The 22,834-nt window shown below is 42.3% G+C and overlaps 2 protein-coding genes across 5 annotated transcripts in view; one reads left to right on the plus strand and one right to left on the minus strand.

Annotated features, from left to right (window-relative positions):
* The window catches only part of LOC130295069 (intelectin-1-like), a 54,982-nt gene that overhangs the window by 12,629 nt on the left and 19,519 nt on the right, over nucleotides 1–22,834 (minus strand). Inside the window, exons 2-5 of one of the 4 annotated variants that reach the window (XM_056545326.1) lie at nucleotides 8,160–8,218; nucleotides 6,719–6,795; nucleotides 2,778–2,936; nucleotides 708–955 (exon numbers count right to left, since the gene is read on the minus strand). In XM_056545326.1, the coding sequence (XP_056401301.1) occupies nucleotides 708–955; nucleotides 2,778–2,936; nucleotides 6,719–6,795; nucleotides 8,160–8,218 (543 nt within the window). The remainder of the gene's footprint in view (nucleotides 1–707; nucleotides 956–2,777; nucleotides 2,937–6,718; nucleotides 6,796–8,159; nucleotides 8,219–22,834) is intronic. The other 3 variants (XM_056545328.1, XM_056545327.1, XM_056545329.1) reach the window with 3 other exon arrangements.
* Nucleotides 1,282–22,834, plus strand: part of LOC130295072 (acyl-coenzyme A thioesterase THEM4-like) — a 35,587-nt gene continuing 14,034 nt past the window's right edge. Inside the window, exons 1-4 of the mRNA XM_056545331.1 lie at nucleotides 1,282–1,309; nucleotides 18,976–19,085; nucleotides 19,777–19,939; nucleotides 20,687–20,840. Coding sequence (XP_056401306.1) covers nucleotides 1,297–1,309; nucleotides 18,976–19,085; nucleotides 19,777–19,939; nucleotides 20,687–20,840 — 440 coding nt within the window. The 5' untranslated portion in view covers nucleotides 1,282–1,296. The remainder of the gene's footprint in view (nucleotides 1,310–18,975; nucleotides 19,086–19,776; nucleotides 19,940–20,686; nucleotides 20,841–22,834) is intronic.

The raw sequence follows: 22,834 nt of genomic DNA on the forward strand, positions 1-22,834 counted from the left end.
ATCTGGTCTGAGTAAGGGGGTGGTTTCCTCAAAGAGGTGGCTTTTTGGAGAAGTTTCTCTGTACTTCATCAGTAGGTAGATTGGGTACCTGGATACTGCAACAAAACCATGGACCTTGGTGAAAACCTGATGTTTGCTAGTAGTTGGAATTGCCCAATGACTTGGGATTGAGTGGACTAATATGTTTAAAGGGGTACTCCACCCCTAGACATCTTATCTCCTATGGAAAGGATCCCCCTGCTGCACCCGGCTTTCGTCTAGAGCATTGGGTGCATTGCCAGAGGCTCGTGAGGTCACGGCCAAGCCCCGCTCGTGAGGTCACGGCCACGCTCCCTCAATGCAAGTCTATGGGAGGGGGCGTGACGGCCATCACGCCCCCTCCCATAGACTTGCATTGAGGGGGTGTGAGGCGTGGCCGTGATGTCACAAGCCTCGGCCAGTCATCTGGGCACCGGATGTCTGGGCTGCCGCAGCCGAGATCGTGGGGGTCCCCAGAGGCAGGACCCCCACGATCAGACATCTCATCCCCTATCCTTTGGATAGGGGATAAGATGTCTAGGGGCAGAGTACCCCTTTAACCCTACACCATCATACATGGTCCACATTGTAATAAAAGTAATTACATAAAGATTTGTGCACCCAGAATCATATGCCGTGGGTGGTGTTGCCTCCTAGTTTAAGCTTTAAACCAACTTCTGCCATCGTACCTTGTAATCATCACTTGTGGCTCCTTCCGGTGTCCCAAACGTAGCATAGTTATCCCAGTTTCCTTCACCTTTTGGGTTGTTTGCATTATTTCCTTGTTGACTTGTCCAGCGATCGCCCAAGGTACATTTCCCATGTATATTATTCTCATGAATGCTTGCCACTAAAGTCCAACCTCCACCATTAGTCGTCATGTCACAGAACGTCTGGTAGGTCATTCCATTTTTTGTGGTCAGTGTATAGATTCCATCTATGAGAAAAAAATATGAGTTTATTATCAACAAACATTATACATGCAAACTGCTATTGGCAGGGCCGGCCCTACAATGCGACCCAGTGGGATCATTGGTCCCAGGCAGCACTTTTCAGGGGTGGCATTTTGCTGCCCTTTTTTTTTTTTTTCTTCGAGCCACCTAGATTCATGGTCGACCTGGCCCTGCCACTGCGCCCCACTGCACTGCTGCTGCTCCCTGTTCTAAAGTGGCCACGGTGCCGGTGCAGCCCGAGCTGCTTGACAGCGCAGCGAGCACCTTAACACAGTGACAGCAGACCCGCGCAGGAGGACATCAGTGCCGCCAGAGAGAAGAAGCAATGTGCAGGCCAGGTGAGTGTGTCTGTGTGTCTGTCTGTGTCTCTGTGTGTGTCTGTGTGTCTGTCTATGTGTCTCTGTGTTTGTCTGTCTGTCTGTCTGTGCGTGTGTGTGTCTGTGTGTGTCTCTGTGTGTCTGTGCGTGTGTGTCTGTCTGTGTCTGTGCGTGTGTGTGTCTGTGTGTGTCTCTGTGTGTCTGTGCGTGTGTGTCTGTCTGTGTCTGTGCGTGTGTGTCTGTCTGTGTCTCTGTGTGTGTGTGTCTGTCTGTGTGTCTGTCTGTGTCTCTGTGTGTCTGTGCGTGTGTCCGTGTCGGGGGGACTATGCTAGGTAATGTGGGGAAACTGCTACCTAATGTGGGGAAACTACTATCTAATGTAGGTAGGAAGACAATGTAATAGAGCAGCAGGAAACGCTAGCAGAATGCTTGGATGTATAGGGAGAGGTATAAGCAGTAGAAAGAGAGAAGTGCTCATGCCGCTGTAAAGAACACTGGTGAGGCCTCACTTGGAGTATTGTGCGCAGTACTGGAGACCGTATCTCCAGAAGGATATAGATAGTCTAGAGAGAGTTCAGAGAAGATACTAAATGGATTGCAGGATAAAACTTACCAGGAAAGATTAAAGGACCTTAACATGTATAGAAGAAAGAAGAGACAGAGGGGATATGATAGAGACTTTTAAATACATAAAGGGAATCAACATGGTAAAGGAGGAGAGTATATTTAAAAGAAGAAAAACTACCACAAGAGGACATAGTTTTAAATTAGAGGGGCAAAGGTTTCTGCAGTAATATCAGGAAGTATTACTTTACTGAGAGAGTAGTGGATGCATGGAATAGCCTTCCTGCAGAAGTGGTTGCTGCAAATACAGTGAAGGAGTTTAAACATGCATGGGATAAGCATAAGGCTATCCTTCATATAAGATAGGGACAAGAAATATTGATAGGATTCAGATTATTGGGCAGACTAGATGGGCCAAATGGTTCTTATCTGCCGACACATTCTATGTTTCTATGTGGGGAACCTGCTACCTAATGTGGGGAACCTGCTACCTAATGTGGGGAAACTGCTACCTAATGTGGGGAACCTGCTACCTAATGTGGGGAAACTGCTACCTAGTGTGGGGAAACTGCTACCTAATGTGGAGAAACAGCTACCTAATGTGGGGAAACTGCTACCTAATGTGGGGAATCTATGAAACCCAATGTGGAGAATCTATGCTACCTAATATGGGGAAAAAGCCAAGAGCATGGACAGGACTTTCCTCTCCAATAATAGTGGAACTATTCCCAATCATGGTCATGGGGAACAGACACAAGAGCAGGGAAACAAACACCAGACTGTTCAATCCTATATGGCAAAACCTACAATCATGAAGGGGGGATTTTGATCTTCTCTATATATGTCACAGATTACTAAAATGCATTAGATATGCTGTAATTCAGATATCATTGGCTTATATTTTTGAAAGTAGATGAATTTTCACCTTTGGCATCATTAATGTAGTCTCTGATCTCCTTACAGCTCCTATATTTGAAAACATGGTCACGGTTTTCGTTGTGGTTATCCCCCTTTTCCTTATCATCTTCCCAGCAGGACAGCAGGTTTAAGATCTTCTCTTTCTTAGATGACACAGATGTATCTTCTACACAAAATACAAAGATTTAAAAACATAATCAGGTAATGCTTTGTACAGTATGTTGAGCAGCATGGCATAGTAGAGAGAAGAGCATGTGCTGTAATTTGCCAGATAAGTAAGGAAAAGTAAGCCCTGTGTGAGTGCTGCTTGCAAACAGCCCAGCTCTTGTTTTTCCCATGTAATATAGAGAATGAGAAATAGCTACGCACCATGGAGGGGACTCTCATGGGCTCAATAACAGCAGTGAGAGGACCTTGTCACCCCTATGAAGGGTGAATGAAATAAAATTGTGCAGGTTTATAAAATATATATTTTTTTTTAAATGACAGGTGCCATTCCATGACTAAATCTTATATGATTGCAGGGAAGGGAGACACCTAGTGGCCAAGACTTTAGAGTTGTTTGTATAGACCAGTGATGGCAAACCTTTTTGAGCCCAAGTGCCCAAACCGTAATGCACACCAACTTTTTTTTCCTTCAAAGTGCCAGCACAGCAATTAAATCAGAATACTGAGGTTTAGAAAAAACAACTTAGGTAGGCAGTATGTTCTCCCCCATTAGGTTGGCAGTATGTTCCCCCATATAAGGTAGGCAGTATGTTCTCCCCCATTAGGTTGGCAGTATGCTCCCCCATATTAGGTAGGCAGTATGTTCCCCCACATTAGGTTGGCAGTATGTTCCCCAATATTAGGTAGGCAGTATGTTCCCCCACATTAGGTTGGCAGTATGTTCCCCATATTAGGTAGGCAGTATGTTCTCCCCCATTAGGTTGGCAGTATGTTCCCCAATATTAGGTAGGCAGTATGTTCCCCCACATTAGGTTGGCAGTATGTTCCCCATATTAGGTAGGCAGTATGTTCTCCCCCATTAGGTTGGCAGTATGTTCCCCCATATTAGGTAGGCAGTATGTTCCCCCACATTAGGTTGGCAGTATGTTCCCCCTTATTAGGTAGGCAGTATGTTCCCCCACATTAGGTTGGCAGTATGTTCCCCCATATTAGGTAGGCAGTATGTTCCCCCACATTAGGTTGGCAGTATGTTCCCCCACATTAGGTTGGCAGAATAGTTCCCCCTCATTAGGTTGTAGTTCCCCCACATTAGGTTGTAGTTCCCCCACATTAGGTTGCAGTTCCACCACATTAGGTTGCAGTCCCCCACATTAGGTTCCAGTTCCCCCACATTAGGTTGGCAGTATATCCCCCCTCATTAGGTTGTAGTCCCCCCACAGTATAGTTCCCCCACAGACATACAGCCTTCAGTCATATACAGTGTATGGCTGGAGGCTGTATGTCTGTGTACTGCCTCACAGTGCTCCGCCCACCACTCCTTCAGTCCGGGGTCACGACCTACTGCTATGGCCTATAGGCCATAGCAGTAGGTCCCGGGACCGGAGGAGCGGTGGTCGGAGCACCGAAGCTGAAGTGTAGCTGGTAACTTACCATGCCGGCCAGCGCGCGTGCTCCTCCTCGATGCTCCGCTCCTTCGTTCCTTTGGGCGCATGCACGGGACGTCAGTGATGTCCCTATGTGTGCTACCTCCCGGCAGCCCCTGTGTTCTTAAAGTTAACGCGGGGCCGCAGAAAGGTAACCGGGACATTCTTGTGTCCCGAAAACATCTTTCGGGACACAGGGATGTCCCGGTTTGCCCCGCCTTAATGCCGGCCCTGAGCATAGCGGAAGTCCGGTGCCCATGGTGTGCATCAAAGGGCATCCATGGCGAACTATGGCCGCGTGCCCACAGAGGGGGCTTGGCATGCTACTTGTGGCATGCGTGCCATAGGTTCGCCATCACTGGTATAGAGTAAGGCAGTGGTTCCTCACTAGTGTGCCACAAGGACCCGGGTCCCTAAGGGGTCAAGCTAACTACAGGTGGCCCTACCTTCGGGGGAGCAATCTACCTCCGGTTGCAAATGGTGGGGGGGTTGGTTTCTAAGATGTGTCTAAGCTGAAAAAGGTTGGGGTGAAACATTGGCGCTACGAGTCATTTGTGATTTGTGGGATGAAGAGAAGTTGTTTGAAATAGCATGGCCCAGATAAGATCTAAACTTAGACTCATACTATTAAAGGGGTATTCCATGGAAAAAAAAACTTTTTTTTTAAACAGATTTGTAAATTACTTCTATTAAAAAAAAATCTTAATCCTACCAGTATTTATCAGCTGCTGAAGTTGAGTTGTTCTTTTCTGTCTGACAACTGTGCTCTCTGCTGACACCCCTGTCTGCCTCAGGAACTGTCTGGAGCATTAGAGGTTTGCTATTGGGATTTGCTGCTACTCTGGACAGTTCCTGACAAAGACAGAGGTGTCAGCAGAGAGCACTGTTGTCAGACAGAAAAGAACAACTCAACTTCAGCAGCAGATAAGTACTGGTAGGATTAAGATTTTATTTTTATTTTTATTTTTTTTATAGAAGTAATTTACAAATCTGTTTAACTTACTGGAGCCAAAATTTTAACTATAGACAGCAAGAAGTATAGAATAAGCTATTTTTTTAATTTTGGCTCCAGAAAGTTAAACAGATTTGTAAATTACTTCTATTAAAAAAAAAAAAAAAAATATCTTAATCCTACCAGTACTTATCTGCTGCTGAAGTTGAGTTGTTCTTTTCTGTCTGACAACTGTGCTCTCTGCTGACACCCCTGTCTGTCTCAGGAACTGTCCGGAGCATTAGAGGTTTGCTATTGGGATTTGCTGCTACTCTGGACAGTTCCTGACACAGACAGAGGTGTCAGCAGAGAGCACTGTTGTCAGACAGAAAAGAACAACTCAACTTCAGCAGCAGATAACTACTGGTAGGATTAAGATTTTTTTTTTATTTTTTTTTTTATAGAAGTAATTTACAAATCTGTTTAACTTTCTGGAGCCAAAATTTTTACTATAGACAGCAAGAAGTATAGAATAGGCAATTTTTTAAATTTTGGCTCCAGAAAGTTAAACAGATTTGTAAATTACTTCTATTAAAAAAAAATAAAATAAAATAAATAAAAAAAATCTTAATCCTACCAGTACTTATCTGCTGCTGAAGTTGAGTTGTTCTTTTCTGTCTGACAACTGTGCTCTCTGCTGACACCCCTGTCTGTCTCAGGAACTGTCCGGAGCATTAGAGGTTTGCTATTGGGATTTGCTGCTACTCTGGACAGTTTCTGACACAGACAGAGGTGTCAGCAGAGAGCACAGTTGTCAGACAGAAAAGAACAACTCAACTTCAGCAGCAGATAAGTACTGGTAGGATTAAGTTTTTTTTTTTTTTTTTTTTTTTTTTAACAGAAGTAATTTACAAATCTGTTTAACTTTCTGGAGCCAAAATTTTAACTGTAGACAGCAAGAAGTATAGAATAAGTATATATAAAAATACAAGAAAACACCGAAAAATGATAAAGCCCAAAAGCTCTGCACATATAAGAAAAGATACACATTACATATGGTTAGTTAGAAACCACAGGCGGCCCATTCTCTGACCACATGATACTGCCTTCTAGATCAATGCTTTCCAACCAGGGTGCCTCCAGCTGTTGCAAAACTGCAACTCCCAGCATGCCCGGACAGCCTTCGGCTGTCCGGGCATGCTGGGAGTTGTAGTTTTGCAACAGCTGGAGGCACGCTGGTTGGGAAGCACTGTTCTAGATGGAAAACATGAGACAGATGGGAACTATTATGTCCAAAGATTACACATTGCTCTTCGTAGATTCTGGAAAATTCCAATTCCACCCAATTCTTCCTCCAGTAGTTTTAGTCGCCTCATACAATAGATTCAATGTCTTCTATATAAAGATGGCGGAATCTTTACTTACTACAGAAGGAAGTCACTTCGGAAAGAGCCAAGTGTTGTACCATGTGCAGCAGCATCAATTGTATTCTCATCTTCATCCTAGAAGATAGATGAAACAACATAACTACAACTCCCAGCCTATAGATACACAACCTCATTTTGGCTGTCCGGGCATGCTATGAGTTGTAAATTTTGCAACAGCTGGAGGCACCCTGGCTGGGAAACAATTGTCAGACAGACTCGTGATCACATGACCAAATTAGAGTAATAAAACACAGTGAGAAGGCAAAAGTAAAATAAAAAATTAGTAAAATTAGAGAGTGATAAAACACAGGATGCAGCTGGGCAGGAATAAAACAAAAGGCAACGTACGATTAGTGATAGTGAGAAAGTAAAGGGGTACTCCAGGGAAATATATATATATATAGCTCCAAAGTCACCACACTACCTGGATATGTTTTCTGTAAACCCTCCTGCCTGATACGATGGCTGCTGTGACCTCCTGTTCTGTATAAATCTCTATATATCTCATATCTGTATATATATTTCTATATATCTCCCATCTGTATATATATTTCTATATATCTCCCATCTGTATATATATTTCTACATATCTCACATCTGTATATATATTTCTACATATCTCACATCTGTATATATTTCTATATATCTCACATCTGTATAGATCTTAAATCTATATACATCTGTATATGTCTCTATATATCTCACATCTCTATATATCTCTATATCTCACATCTCTATATATCTCACATCTCTATATATCTCTATATATCTCACATCTCTATATATCTCTATATATCTCACATCTGTATACATCTCTATATATCTCACATCTCTATATATCTCACATCTCTATATATCTCTATATATCTCACATCTCTATATATCTCTATATATCTCACATCTCTATATATCTCTATATATCTCACATCTGTATACATCTCTATATATCTCACATCTGTATATATCTCTATACATCTCACATCTCTATATATCTCACATCTCTATATATCTCACATCTCTATATATCTGTATATATCTCACATCTGTGTATATCTCTATATATCTCACATCTCTATATATCTCTATACATCTCACATCTCTATATATCTCACATCTTTATATATCTCTATATATCTCACATCTGTATACATCTCTATATATCTCACATCTCTATATATCTCACACCTGTATATATCTCACATCTCTATATATCTCTATACATCTCACATCTCTATATATCTCTATATATCTCACATCTGTATATATCTCTATATATCTCACATCTGTATATATCTCTATATATCTCACATCTCTATATATCTCTATATATCTCACATCTGTATATATCTCTATATATCTCACATCTGTATATATCTCTATATATCTCACATCTCTATATATCTGTATATATCTCCTATACATCTGATTCATGTTCTCACCCTTCGCAGGCTTCTCCCCTCTTGCTGGGGTCTGGATATTTATACAATGAGGTTTCTGTCTAGAAAAAAAAATATATATATATCCGCAGGAACTATTATCTAATCAGAAAACACAAAATCTATCTCAGAAAGAATGTCTGATACCTAAGAAGGAGAAGAACTGTAAATCATCTAATGCAGTAGCAGAAGAAAAAGCAAAAAAGAAGTGGGAACTTAATTTTATTACGACTTTTAATAAATCTGCTCCACAGATAAAGAAGATACTCAGGAAATACTGGTATATCCTGGAGGGAGACCAACATCTGAAACCATCCCTAGACCCCCAACCCGGGGTCACATTCCGCAAAGCCCCGTCTATAAAAAAATGTATTGGCGCCAAGCCAACTGAAACAGCATCAACAAAATAAATAAGAAACCAGACCACTGGGAAGCTATAGATGTGGCAAAAAGAAAAGTAGGTGCTGCCAAGAAATTACACACCGACAACAAGAATTTGTCTCCCATTCTACAGGGGAAAAATTTCCTATAAAATATCATCTTACATGTGAGACAGAGTATGTTATCTATCTCATTCAATGCCACTGCGGGATCCAATATATAGGGACAACCACCATGACACTGAGGAATCGCATCAATAAGCATAGGTTCAATAGTGTTGCTCGCGAATATTCGCAATTCGAATATTATTCGCGAATATCGTATATTCGCGAATTTCGCGAATATAGCGCTATATATTCGTAATTACGAATATTCGTTTTTTTTTTTTCTTTCTTCACAGTACACATCACAGTGATCACCCCTCTCTGCTTCCAGCTTCTTGTGTAAAGAAGGTTCTAATACTACTGTGTGAGACTGGTGTGCAAGAATTCGCATATACGTAAATTTAGCATATGCTAGTTTTCGCATATGCGAATTTTCGCGTGTGTTAATTTTTTATATGCTAATTTTCACATATGTTAGTTTTCGCATACGCGAATATTCGCATAAGCGAAAATAAAACGAGAATATAACGAATATGCGAATATTCGCGAATATATGACGAATATTCGTCCATATATTCGCGAATATTCGCGAATTCGAATATGGCCTATGCCACTCAACACTAAGGTTCAATATAAAAACAGGCTTCATGCTACATAGCCTATCTAGGCACTGCATCATGACTAGTGTTGCTCGCGAATATTCGCAATTCGAATTTTATTCGCGAATATCGCATATTCGAGAATTCGCGAATATTCGCGAATATAGCGCAATATATTCGTAAATACGAATATTCGTTTTTTTTGTTTTTTTCACAGTACACATCACAGTGATCACCCCTCTCTGCTTCCAGCTTATGTGGTGTAAGAAGGCTCTAATACTACTGTGTGAGACCGGTGTGCGAATTTTCGCATATACGAAAGTATGCATATGATAATTTTCGTATATGCGAATTTTAGCTTATGTTCATTTTGTTTATGCAAATTTTCGCATGTGGTAATTTCCGAACGTGCAAATATTCGCATATGCGAAAATACAAAGAGAACATTACGAATATGCGAATATTCGCGAATATGGCGAATATTCGTCCATATATTCGCGAATATTCGTGAATTCGAATATGGCCTATGCCGCTCAACACTAATCATGACACACAAAGAAACAAAAAACGTTTAGGGTTACCCCTATAGATCATGTACCCAAATATAGATCCAATCGATTTGAGATGTTAAAAAGGCTTGAAATCTTTTGGATCTAGTGTTGAGCAGCATAGGCCATATTCGAATTCGCGAATATTCGCGAAAATATGGACGAATATTCGTCATATTCGCGAATATTCGCATAACCGTAATAGTTCCTTTTTATTTTCGCATATGCGAATATTCTCGTGCGCGAAAATTAACATTTGCGAAAATTTGTATATTCAAAATCAACTTCATGCAAACATTCGCATATGCGTAAATTAGTATATGCGAATTTTCGCATGTGCAAAAATTCGCACACCAGTCTTACACAGTAGTATTAGAGCCTTCTTACACCACATAAGTTGGAAGCAGAGAGGGATGATCACTGTGATGTGTACTGTGATGCAGAGAGGGATGATCACTGTGAAAAAAAAAAAAAAAAAAAAAAGAATATTCGTAATTACGAATATATAGCGCTATATTCGCGAATATTCGCGAATTCTCGAATATGCGATATTCGCGAATAAAATTCGAATTGCGAATATTCACGAGCAACACTATTTGGATCTATAAATGCAATTCTTTACAGCCGCTGGGACTTAATGAAATATCCGAAACTGTCTTGGTATAATCCCAAACTTCCTAGCCAGTTTTGTCCATCGCATTCTATAGGTACAGGGAGCAACGTTCCTGTGTATCTATAGTTTTAAATAGTTTTCACAATATACAACTCAAAGTAATCATTATTTTTCATTTATTATTTGTGATCAATCAATTATACCAACCAATCTACCACGGGTCTTATACCCGAACGAGTTTCACATATATCATTATTAGTGTTGCTCGCGAATATTCGCAATTCGAATATTATTCGCGAATATCGCATATTCGCGAATTCGCGAATTTCGCGAATATAGCGCTATATATTCGTAATTACGAATATTGTTTTTTTTTTTTTTTTTTTTTTTTTTTTTTTTTCTTCACAGTACACATCACAGTGATCATCCCTCTCTCCTTCCAGCTTGTGTGGTGTAAAGAAGGCTCTAATACTACTGTGTGAGACTGACGTGCGGAAATTCGCATATGCGAAATTTAGCATATGCTAATTTCCGCATATGCGAATTTTCGCGTGTGTTAACTTTGTATATGCAACTTTTCACACAGGTTAATTTTCGCATACGCGTATATTCGCATATTCGAAAATAAAACGAGGGTATAACGAATATGCGAATATTCGCGAATATATGACGAATATTCGTCCATATATTCGCGAATATTCGCGAATTCGAATATGGCCTATGCCGCTCAACACTAATCATTATGTGTATATCAATATGTTGTGTTGGATCTTATACAAGGGATCCCAACATGTGGATTGAATTTTATCTTTTCCTTGCAAATGTGCTACTTTTTTGAGCATAGTTTTTATTATATACTCTGATATGGTTGATGCATGCCATTTTTTGTACATAAGATGCTGCTTGTTATTGATTGCATCAGGGACCCTACTATGTGCATGCTATTGTATTTTAGTCACTTTTTGAATGTGTTATTTTATTGAACAGCAACTTTATATTTTAATACTATGAATGTTCGCCTGAATACCCTATGGAATTTAGCAGCGCTTCACTGCTTGTTCCTTTTAGTCCGGTATTCAATAATCCGGCCAATTTGAGCACACTAAATCGCATTTACTTGGTTTATATATATACTATACCACTATCAGGCTGGCCGTGATCTGGGTTCTGCTCTTGACATGCCTTTATTCATTCACGTTATATGAGATTTATAAAGTAGCAAAATACCTTTATTAGGTTATTTAAGTCCTTTCGTCCCGTTTTGTATATTCCAGACCACTTACACTATTTACCTGCTCACTACCCAACCACATATTATAGTACTATTATAGAGCACCACCCAGTTTTTAACCTGCCTGTATAGCGCTCCCTATGAAGCGCCAATCATTATAGCGATATAATAACATCCGCCCCTTTTCAAACCCGCCACGGTATGTGTAGCGCTTCCTGTGAAGCGATATTTTTCAAGCGCTGTCTGCAAAGGGATGCCCGTCCTAGTGATACCAGAACACCCGCCCCTTTTCTACTCCGTCACTACTTACATAGCGCTCCTGCTGATAGCTAGTGTTGCTCACGAATATTCGCAATGCGAATTTTATTCGCGAATATAGCATATTCGCGAATTCGCGAATATTCGCAAATATAGCACTATATATTCGTAATTACGAATATTCGTATTTTTACTTTTTTTATTTTGTTTTCTTCACAGTACACATCACAGTGATCATCCCTCTCTGCTTCCAGCTTGTGTGGTGTAAAGAAGGCTCTAATACTACTGTGTGAGACTGTGGCGCGAATTTCCGCATATGCGAATATTTGTGTACGATAATTTTCACATATGCGAATTTCCTCCTATACAAATCTTCGCATGCGCGAATATTTGTGTATGCGAAAATAAAACGGGAATATTACGAATATGCGAATATTCGCGAATATATGACGAATATTCGTCCATATATTCGCGAATATTCGCGAATTCGAATATGGCCTATGCCGCTCAACACTACTGATAGCAGAGCGCTCTCTTTGAAGCGCTGTCTATCATAATTAAACTTGAGCACCCGCCCCTCTCTGATTCCGCTACGATATACATAGCGCTCCTGCTGATAGCGGAGCCGATCCAGACAGCGGTGGTGAGTGAAACTCACCATGCAACAAAATAGCGATCTACTCATTGATACCTAACACAGGGCTCCTGCTGATCATTCACCCAACAAGTCCTGTGAGTTTTCAGCAGATATCTCCAAATACTGAACCATATTCTCCTATCAGGATACTACAGCGCAATAAGCCGCAAACCTACTAAATCCAACTACTGTATATGTCTCTTTTCTTTAGAGACAAATTCTTTTATGATAAAGTTTGTTTTATGTAAATTATCTAGATCACTAAGATGATACGTGTGCTTTTTACTACGGCTGGTCTAGTTACTAGCGTTCCTGAATAGCCTAATTGATTTGACCTTTGAATAGTCGCGTATCCATGCCTATTTAAGTTGCTGCCATTTTTATGTTTGTACATGCACATTTGCCTGAGGAAGTGCCCGATCCGGGCAAGAAACGCGTTGCCATTGTGTGCTCAATAAATATCTTTATATAAATGATGGATGACCATTGAAATCTCCTTTACTGCTGTATATTGCGCCTATTGAGGATCATTTTTCCCTTTCCTGTTCCTGATATCTCTGTCTAGAAGAACATAGTATATATATTGTGCAATGTATATATAAAGGCTGTGTGTCTTTCTAATGCAGAGCAGATGTACATAAACCCCCTATGGTAGCGGTGAGGGTGGAGAACGTTTCAGGCCTAATGATTTAAAGGGGTACTCCAGTAGAAAACATTTTTTTTTATTTAAATCAACTGGTGCCAGAAAGTTAAACATATTTGTAAATGACTTCTATTAAAAAATCTTAATCTTTCCAGTACTTATCAGCTGCTGTATACTACAGAGGAAGTTCTTTTCTTTGTGAATTTCTTTTCTGTCTGACCACAGTGCTCTCTGCTGACACCTCTGTCCATGTCAGGAACTGTCCAGAGCAGGATAGGTTTTCTATGGGGATTTTCTCCTGCTCTGGACAGTTCCTGACATGGACAGAGGTGTCAGCAGAGAGCACTGTGGTCAGACAGAAAATAAATTCAAAAAGAAAAGAACTTCCTCTGTAGTATACAGCAGTTGATAAGTACAGGAAGGATTAAGATTTTTAAATAGAAGTAATTTACAAATCTGTTCAACTTTCTGGCACAAGTTGATTTAAAAATAATAATAATAATTCCACCAGAGTACCCCTTTAAAGGATTTGTTCCATGTACAGCTATCCATGGACACAGGATAGGGGACATGTTTCTGTTTTCAAGGGTCCAACTAATGGGACCCCACAATCTCATAAATGGGCGTTTAGAAGCTCCCGTCTGAATAGAGTGTCAGTGCTCTTCCTCAGGTTGCATGACTTGTGACCTGAGAAAGAGGTTATATGTTCCTCGAAATGCGCCATCAATCATCTGAATTTATGAAAGTAAATGATGATTTTATCCACTCATGACCGGTCCCTGCTCATTCCAGTGGTGGGGGTCTTAGCTCCCAGACCCTGACTGATCAAAACTTTTCATATATCTCTATGACATGTCAAAAGTTCTTTTAAATGACAGTAACACTTAAAGGGGTACTCCGCCCCTAGACATCTCCCCCGCAACCTCCCTGCTGCACTCGGCGTTCGTTTAGAGCATCAGGTGCAGCGCCGGAGCGCCGGAGGCTCGTGAAGTCACGGCCGCGCCCCACTTGTGACGTCACGGTCAGCCCCCTCAATGCAAGTCTATGGGAGGGGGCGTGACTGCCGTCACGCCCCCTCCCATAGACTTGCATTGAGGGGGCTGACCGTGACGAGGTCGCGGCCGTGACGTCACAAGCCTCCGCCCCGCATCACCAGTCATCCGGCACAGAGCAGAGTTCGCTCCGTGCATCGGATGTCTGGGGTGCCGCAGCCGAGATCGCGCCATCAGACATCTTATTCCCTATCCTTTGGATATTGGATAAGATGTCTAGGGGCGGAGTACCCCTTTAAAACTAGGAAGGTTTTTGGTTCATTAAATGTGCTGTACCTACGTATAGAAATATCCATGATACAGGAATATAGTAAGAACACGGAACAAATGTGCAAAAGGTGAGTTAAAGGGGTACTCCGATGGAAAACTTTATTTTTTTTTCAAATGAACTGGTGCCAGAAAGTTAAACAGATTTGTAAATTACTTCAATAAAAAAAAAAAATCTCTATCCTTCCACTACTTATTAGCAGCTGTATGCTACAGAGGAAATTCTTTTCTTTTTGAATTTCTTTTTTTGTCTTGTCCACAGTGCTCTCTGCTGACACCTGATGCCCATGTCAGGAACTGTCCAGAGCAGCATAGGTTTGCTATGAGGATTTTTTCCTGCTCTGGACAGTTCCTGATACGGGCATCAGGTGTCAGCAGAGAGCACTGTGGACAAGACAAAAAAAAGAAATTCAAAAAGAAAAGAATTTCCTCTGTAGTATACAGCTGCTAAAAAGTACTGGAAGGGTAAAGATTTTTTTTTTAATAGAAGTAATTTACAAATCTGTTTAACTTTCTGGCACCAGTTGATTAAAAAAAATAATAATTCACCGGAATACCCCTTTAAAGGGAAAAATCCAGGGAAAAACATATATATATATATATATATATATATATATATATATATATATGTTTTTCCCTGGATTTTTCCCTTTAAAGGGGTATTCCGGTGAATTATTATTTTTTTTAATCAACTGGTGCCAGAAAGTTAAACAGATTTGTAAATTACTTCTATTTAAAAATCTTAATCCTTTCAGTACTTATGAGCTTCTGAAGTTAAGGTTGTTCTTTTCTGTCTAAGTGCTCTCTGACGACGTGTCTCGGGAAACGCCCAGTTTAGGAGCAAATCCCCATAGCAAACCTCTTCTAAACTGGGCGGTTCCCGAGACACGTGTCATCAGAGAGCACTTAGACAGAAAAGAACAACCTTAACTACAGAAGCTCATAAGTACTGAAAGGATTAAGATTTTTTAATAGAAGTAATTTACAAATCTGTTTAACTTTCTGGAGCCAGTTGATGTATAAAAAAAAAAAAAAAAAGTTTTTTCCTGGAATACCCCTTTAAGTATAGGGATATGATGGTGACATTTGTATGATCCTAATCTTGGTAAAGCTTAAGCTGGAAGCCATCACTCCTGTCAGCCATTGAGCGCACGTGAAGAGATTTATCATACTACAAGATAAGCTGCTCAGACGAAAAACCTCCTCCTGTTACCGCACGGAACCCAGCAGCAGGTGAGTAGGGACTATTAGAGTCTATCCTACATTATTTCCCTATATGCCTTATACTTGTTATATACTGTGCCCCGACCCTAACCCTACAGTTGTACCGCCACATGGTGTATTCTGCCATAGAAGTAATGCCTCTGGGGAAAATATCTCTATAAGATAACATGGCCCAGTGTCTTTTCCCCTAAAACACCTCTTCATCTTATGGGTAGGTACGGCAGGGACGTGCACACATAGACTCAAAAGGGGGCTTGAGACCCTGCACTTTTAACGCACTTGCCCTTTAATGTGGTACTCCGGTGGAAAATCACGAGCACAGTGCTCTCTGCTGACATCACGAGCACAGTGCTCTCTGCTGACATCTCTGTCCATTTTAGGAACTGTCCAGAGCAGCATATGTTTTCTATGGGGATTTTCTCCTACTCTGGACAGTTCCTAAAATGGACAGAGATGTCACCAGAGAGCACTGTGGTCATGATGTCAGCAGAGAGCTCTATGTTCAAAAAAGAAGATAATTTCCTCTGTAGTATTCAGCAGCTAATAAGTACTGGAAGGATTAAGATTTTTTTTTTTTTAATAGAAGTAATTTACAAATCTGTTTAACTTTCTGGCATCCCAACCAGTGGCTTGGAAGACCCAGGTGGCTTGCAGCTCCTTGGTTTGTGGCTTGCTACTGCTCACCTGAACTATTACTGTGAGCACTGATACATCCAAAACCCAACACAAAACATTTCCAATAGATGACATAGTACCAGTGTCTTTGACACTAGTACAATATGTTCTACAATGTTTGTGTAAGAACTCGGAGGGTTAACTCTTCCTGAGGTTTGGCTTGGCCTGGTTGCTTGGCTATGCCCTAGCCAATCTGGGCTGTAGCAGCTAACCAGGCTGAGCCTGCACCTGTGGGGTGAGCATTTAAAGGGGTACTCCACTGCCCCAGCATTTGGAACATTGGGGGTCATGACGTCACGGCCATGCCCCTCATAAAGCCACGCCATGCCCCCTCAATGCAAGTCTATGGGAGGGGGCGTGGCAGTAACCACGCCCCTCCCATAGACTTGCATTGAGGGGGCGTGGCGTGACGTTCCAAACGCTGGGGCAGTGGAGTACCCCTTTAAGTCCAGCTCACTCTGTTTTTAGTTGCCAGTGAAAGAACTTGTTTTGAGTAACCAGCATTGTTGTTCCCTGTATTCTGTGTGTTAATCTTGGCTCGGCTTTTGACCTTTCTTCTGCTTTTGTAAATTGGTGCCTCGCTATCTCCAGTTGCTGACTCGGCTAGTTTGACTCTGATTTGACTGTGTGTGTGTTTGGATTTACTTTTGTTAGTTTTGTGTGCCTACAGCTGTTTCCCCACTCCGACTGTATTGTATACTATTGTTTTGACTCTGTCTGCCCCTGCATGTAGTAAGGAAGGGCCGTTCTCGTGGTTGTGGACCCATTGTTTAGGACAGGTATGCCAGTAGGAAGGAATAGAGGGTATGGGCAAGATTAGGGCTTCACTCAATCCCTGCCTAACGGGACGGTTTGCAAACTCGTGATTCTTGTTTCTCCGCATTCAATATATATCACCTTTTTTTAAAGTGGAATGTGGCTCACAAAAGTCAAAAGTTTGGGGACCTCTGGATTAAAGGGAGAAGGATGCACTTTGGGAAGAAGGTATGCTGACGGAGGCAATGAGATGCTCAAAACAATGTTGGGTCTTTGCTTGGACTTAACTTGGGTCCTTGCATTCATGTGGATGTTACTTTGGCATATAGGGCCTATCCTAACATTTTACAGACCGAGGAAACCCCTTCATGACAACAGTATCGCCAATGGCAGTGGCCTCTTTCAGCAGGATGATGTGTCCTACCATACTGCAAATAGTTTTTAGGCACATGACAAAGAGCTCAAAGTGTTGACGTGGCCTTTAAATCTTCCAGATCTCAATCCATTCGAGCAGCTATTGGATGAGTTGGAGAGAAAAGTCTGATCTATGGAGGATGCACCTCATAACTTACCGGACTTATAAGGTACCTGTCACAATGATGCAGCAGTGATGGGATATGTGTAAACCGGACGCCATTCTCATAGCCCGAGACTTGGCCCGACATGACGTGATCACGAGACATAATTCTGGAAGTCCCATAGACTTTACATGGAACTTCCCGCATTTGTACTTGCCTCATGTAGGGCCAAGTCTCTGGCTACGACTACGAGAATGGCGACGGGTTCCCACATATCACCGCCGCCCCGATCATCATGATAGGTACCTCTTAAAGGATCTGCTGCTAAGGTCTTGGTGCGGAGGTCTTGTAGAGTCCATGCTTGAACAGATTCAGTACTGTCCACATGTTACATTTCGCAAGTTCTTTCCTGATACATCCTATGGATCAGAACCTGTGACTTTTGTGTTGCACTTGCACCACAATCTTATCAATATCTATTCATAGGCGACATCAGTGGAATTGAAAAGATTTCCTTAAAATGACATCTGATCCCTCGAGGTCCCAGCAGGAAGAAAGTTTATTATCAACTGATTGTCAAAGGGACCTTCTAAATGGGAGTTCTCCAAAGAGGAAAACCCATTTAAAGGGATATTCCACTAAAAAAAAAAAAATGTTCATATCAACTGGCTCTAGAAAGTTAACCTGATTTGTATATTACTTCTATTAAAAAAAAATCTTAATCATTTCAGTACTTATCAGCTGCTGAAATTGAGTTGTTCTTTTCTGCTATCTGCTGACATCTCTGTCTGTCTCAGGAACTGTCCAGAGCAGGAGAGGTTTGCTATGGGGATTTGCTCCTACTCTGGACAGTTCCTCAGGTGTCAGCAGAGAGCACTGTTGTCAGACAGAAAAGAACAACTCAACTTCGGCAGCTGATAAGTACGGGAAGGATTAATAATTTTAAATAGAAGTAATTTACAAATCTGTTTAACTTTCTGGCACCAGTTGATTTAAAAACTAAAATGTTTTCCAGCGGAGTACCCCTTTAAGTATCACAAATCTTTAGAGTGTTAGAGTAATTTTGGGTAATACTAGACATCCTCTTTCCCTTTCACCTGGACTATGAAACACTTGCTATAGTCAGTCTAACACTTTCTACCCAATGACATTATTTCTTTGATCCGGACCAGGGATGACCCTGGTTTATATTTGGTTGTAGTCTCCTCTCCCCTATACCTGCACTGCAGAGCCCAGTCCAGGTCTGTTCAGACTCGATAGTTATGGATGGGATAAAGATGTAGACTTTATGTTTTTACTCTGTTTATTGACAGAAGCAACAACTATGTTAAGAGGATGCGGCAGATTAATCCACAAGACCAAGGCTCTTTATAATCTCCCCATTCAGCCACAAGGAACCACCATTTCTTCATGCTACTTCTCAGTAAGTATTGCTGTAAAAATCTTTATAGAGAACCTGTCACCAAATAAAACTTTGAATATAATGTTCCTTGTGTAATTAGCAGACACTTTCCCATTCACTTGCTTTTAAAATTATCAACATAAATATTTTTTAAATGTAATAGAAAAAAATGGCCACTAGGTGGCTCTGTTCGGTTCCCTGCCACAATGAATACAGTGAGTTTGGTCTCCTCCAGGCCTGGCAGAAGTCCAAATTCAGGAAGTGCTTCTCTGCACTGAGCTTGATTGACAGCTGCACAGAAAGTGAAAGCTCCACAGATTCTCGCAGAAAGCTGAAGGAGAGCCTCACTGAATACTGCACAGACTGAAAGCTGAAGGAGAGCTTCACTGAAACCTGCACAGATCCTGAGGTCTTTTATTCATCACAGCGCTGCAAAGATGTGAGGGTGGAAGTGGTCCCCCAGCAGGCTTCAGTTATGTCATGCCTACTGGGAAACACCCACTTACTCCTGCTGGGAAATTACACTATGTGAGCAAGAACAGCTTAAACGGCTTTCTAAAGCTCTGAATTTTTTTTATAAGGGTGGGAGAAGTGTTAGGAGTAGTTAGAGAACATAGCCTGAGATAGTTTAGAACAATTTATTTAGTGACAGGTACTTTTTTAAGGCATCAAAATGTTACATTGGATTTACATTCCAGTCTTACCATACCAGGTCAAGCGCCACTGTCCCCCTGAGGAACTGCGGGATTTTGGGCTACCTAATGCCACATGGAGTCAGAACCTGAAGAATCTATACAACAAGTTCTTGGAACTCAGCAAAAATGGCAGCTGGGAGCGGATTCCTTCCCACAACACCATCGCAGATCAGTTACAAGGTGAGGTTCTCCAGAAATGGGCCTAAAAGATGGGGGCACAGAGCAAAGGGTTGGACCACTTAAAGGGTACTCCGCTGCTCAGCGTTTGGAACAAACTGTTCTGAACACTAGAGCCGGCGCAGGGAGCTTGTGATGTCATAGCCCAACCCCCTTATGATGTCACACCCCGCCCCCTCAATGCAAGTCTATGGGAGGGGGCGTGATGGCTATCACGCCCCCTCCCATAGACTTGCATTGAGGGGGCGTGATGGGACGTCACAAGTGGACGTGTTCGTGACATCGCTACTCCGCCGCCCGCACCCAGCGTTCGGAACAAAATGTACCGAATGCTGGGGCAGTGGAGTTCCCATTTAAAGGGGTACTCCACCCCTAGACATCTTATCCCCTATCGAAAGGATAGGGGATAAGATCACAGATCACGGGGGTCCCGCCACTTGGGACCCCCGGGATCTCGGCTGCAGCGCCCACCTGTTGCGGCTTCTGGTAGTGCTGGAGGCTCTCATCCTAACGCCTCACGACCACGGTGACGGGAGATCGTGACGTAACGACTCCGCCCCTGTGTGACGTCACGCCCCGCCCCCTCAATGCAAGTCTATGGGAGGGGGCGTCACAAGCTCCCAGCCCCGGCTCCAGCGTTCGGAACAGTTTGTTCCAAACGCTGAGCAGCGGAGTACCCCTTTAAAGCTTGGATAAAAACAACTAGTCTTCATCCCGTTTTTCCACCTCCGTTTTGCCATTTGTTTGCAGGTGACCTTCAAGAAACAAGGATAGGCAAACGGATGTTCCTCAGAAACTTAGACAGCGATGGTCTCGGATTTGAATACTGCATGTTTTTTAACAGGGATGAAAGGAGAATGGTCTGTCTTTTCCAACCTGGCCCCTACCTCGAAGGTCCTCCAGGGTACGTTGTTGGATATCTACAAACACTACTCGGTTGTATTAGAAACACACGGAAGTTTTCTTTTAGAAACAGCGCCACAACTGTCCACAGGTTGTGTCTGGTATTGTGGCTTAGCTCCATTGAAGTGAATGGATCTTAGCTGCTTAACCACACACAACTGTAGAACTGGCCGGCATAGCTATGGAAGAATCCAGCCATGTTTTGCTAATCTTCATATTAAGAGGGTTTTTAGTGGGCGGGGCATGATGCAGAAACTCAAAAAACACAAAAAAATTAATTTCTGTATTATGTATACTACATCATACCTAACCGTAACAGGACCCTAGACCTTATATCTAACCATTAGAGGGAACCCAGAACTGTCATACAGACATACAGGAGCTTGTACCTATTGCGCTCACTAGTAAACATTTCCATCGTATGGAAGAATTTCTTCTTGAGTAGACCAACAAACTGGAACCGGAAGTCATATAGGCCATGCAATGCTTCCTGGGAAATAAAATTTACAAAGTAGTTTTCCCTGCAGAAGAAGAAAACTTGCTCTACAGTAATACCTATTGGAAGCATCTTCTATGTAGACCAATGTTTGACTCCTTGAAGGAGAACTATCGTGCAGAAAAATGTGTCCCCTATCCAAAGGATTGGGGATAAGTTTCAGATCGTGGGGGTAACGACCGCTGGGACCCTTCGAGATCTCCTGCACAGGACCCCGGCTCTCCTGGGGAACGGAGCTTGTCGACCCATGCACAAATGGCGGCCAACACGCCCCCTCCATCTATCTCTAGGGGAAAGCCGTAGATAGCCGAAAGCTTTATCTCTGGCTCTTCCATAGAGATACATGGACGGGGCCGTGTCATCCGTTGCCTCAATCAGGGGTCAACAAGCCCTGTTCCCCAAGCCGGGGTACCATGCAGGAGATAGCGGGGGCCCCAGCAGTCAGACCCCTCCCGATTAGACTCTTATTCTTTGGATAGGGGATAAGTTGTCCTGCACGACAGTTCTCCTTTATAGAACGGTCGGCACTAAACACTTTCAGGTAAGTCCATGCATCCACTTAAATGTGGACTGTTAGATATAAAAACTTTTGATATGTTGTACAGCATGCAAAAAAAAAAAAAATAGGTTTTGCAATTGCTTTCATTAGAAAATTTTCAGTATTTTATACTGAAATAGCCAGTCAAACAACTGTCCCCCCTGCCTGCTTGGACACATACTAGTCCTGCTGTGTCCATGCGTCATCACCTATATCATGGACACACATCCTTGATTGACAGCTGTGAGTGCAGGGCTCAGAGCTGGAGGAAAAATCCTCCCACTGTCAGCTTGTGTCCCGCTACTGTCAGTGAGGACAAGCTGGGAGTTGTAGTTTTGCTAATGCTGGGGGAGATGTGAGTAGACAGCATACTGAGGGAGGGGGGCGGAGACCTGCACAGTGTGGCCATGCCCCCTCCCTTTGAGAGGAATTAAAGGAGTACTCCGGCGCGCACTTTTTTCCTTTTATCCCGTCCGGGCTGCAAAATAAAAGAAAACGCACTTTCTCTTACCTGCCAACGAGCCCCCGTAGCTCCGGTACAGGTGTTCTGTCCCCGGGCTGTATTCTTCTTACTTCCTGTTAGCCCGGCACGTCACACGGAGCTTCAGCCTATCACCGGCCGCAGCGATGTCCCGCCTCTGCTGGTGATAGGCTGAAGCTCCGTGTGACGTGATGGGCTAACAGGAAGTAAGAAGAATACAGCCCGGGGACAGAACACCTGTACCGGAGCTCCGGGGGCTCGTTGGCAGGTAAGAGAAAGTGTGTTTTCTTTTATTTTGCAGCCCGGACGGGATAAAAGGAAAAAAGTGCGCGCCGGAGTACTCCTTTAAGAATAGGGAGCTAAATTAAAAAGTGTCATAAAAAATAAATAAAGGTGCTGGACACATACAAATTAGATGTACAAACATGGTCAGGATTAGGTACTGAGTGATATATTTTAAAAAAAAAATTGTTGGATCTG

The sequence above is a fragment of the Hyla sarda genome, chromosome 11 (assembly GCF_029499605.1).
Source record: "Hyla sarda isolate aHylSar1 chromosome 11, aHylSar1.hap1, whole genome shotgun sequence".
Classification (NCBI taxonomy): Eukaryota; Metazoa; Chordata; class Amphibia; order Anura; family Hylidae; genus Hyla; species Hyla sarda.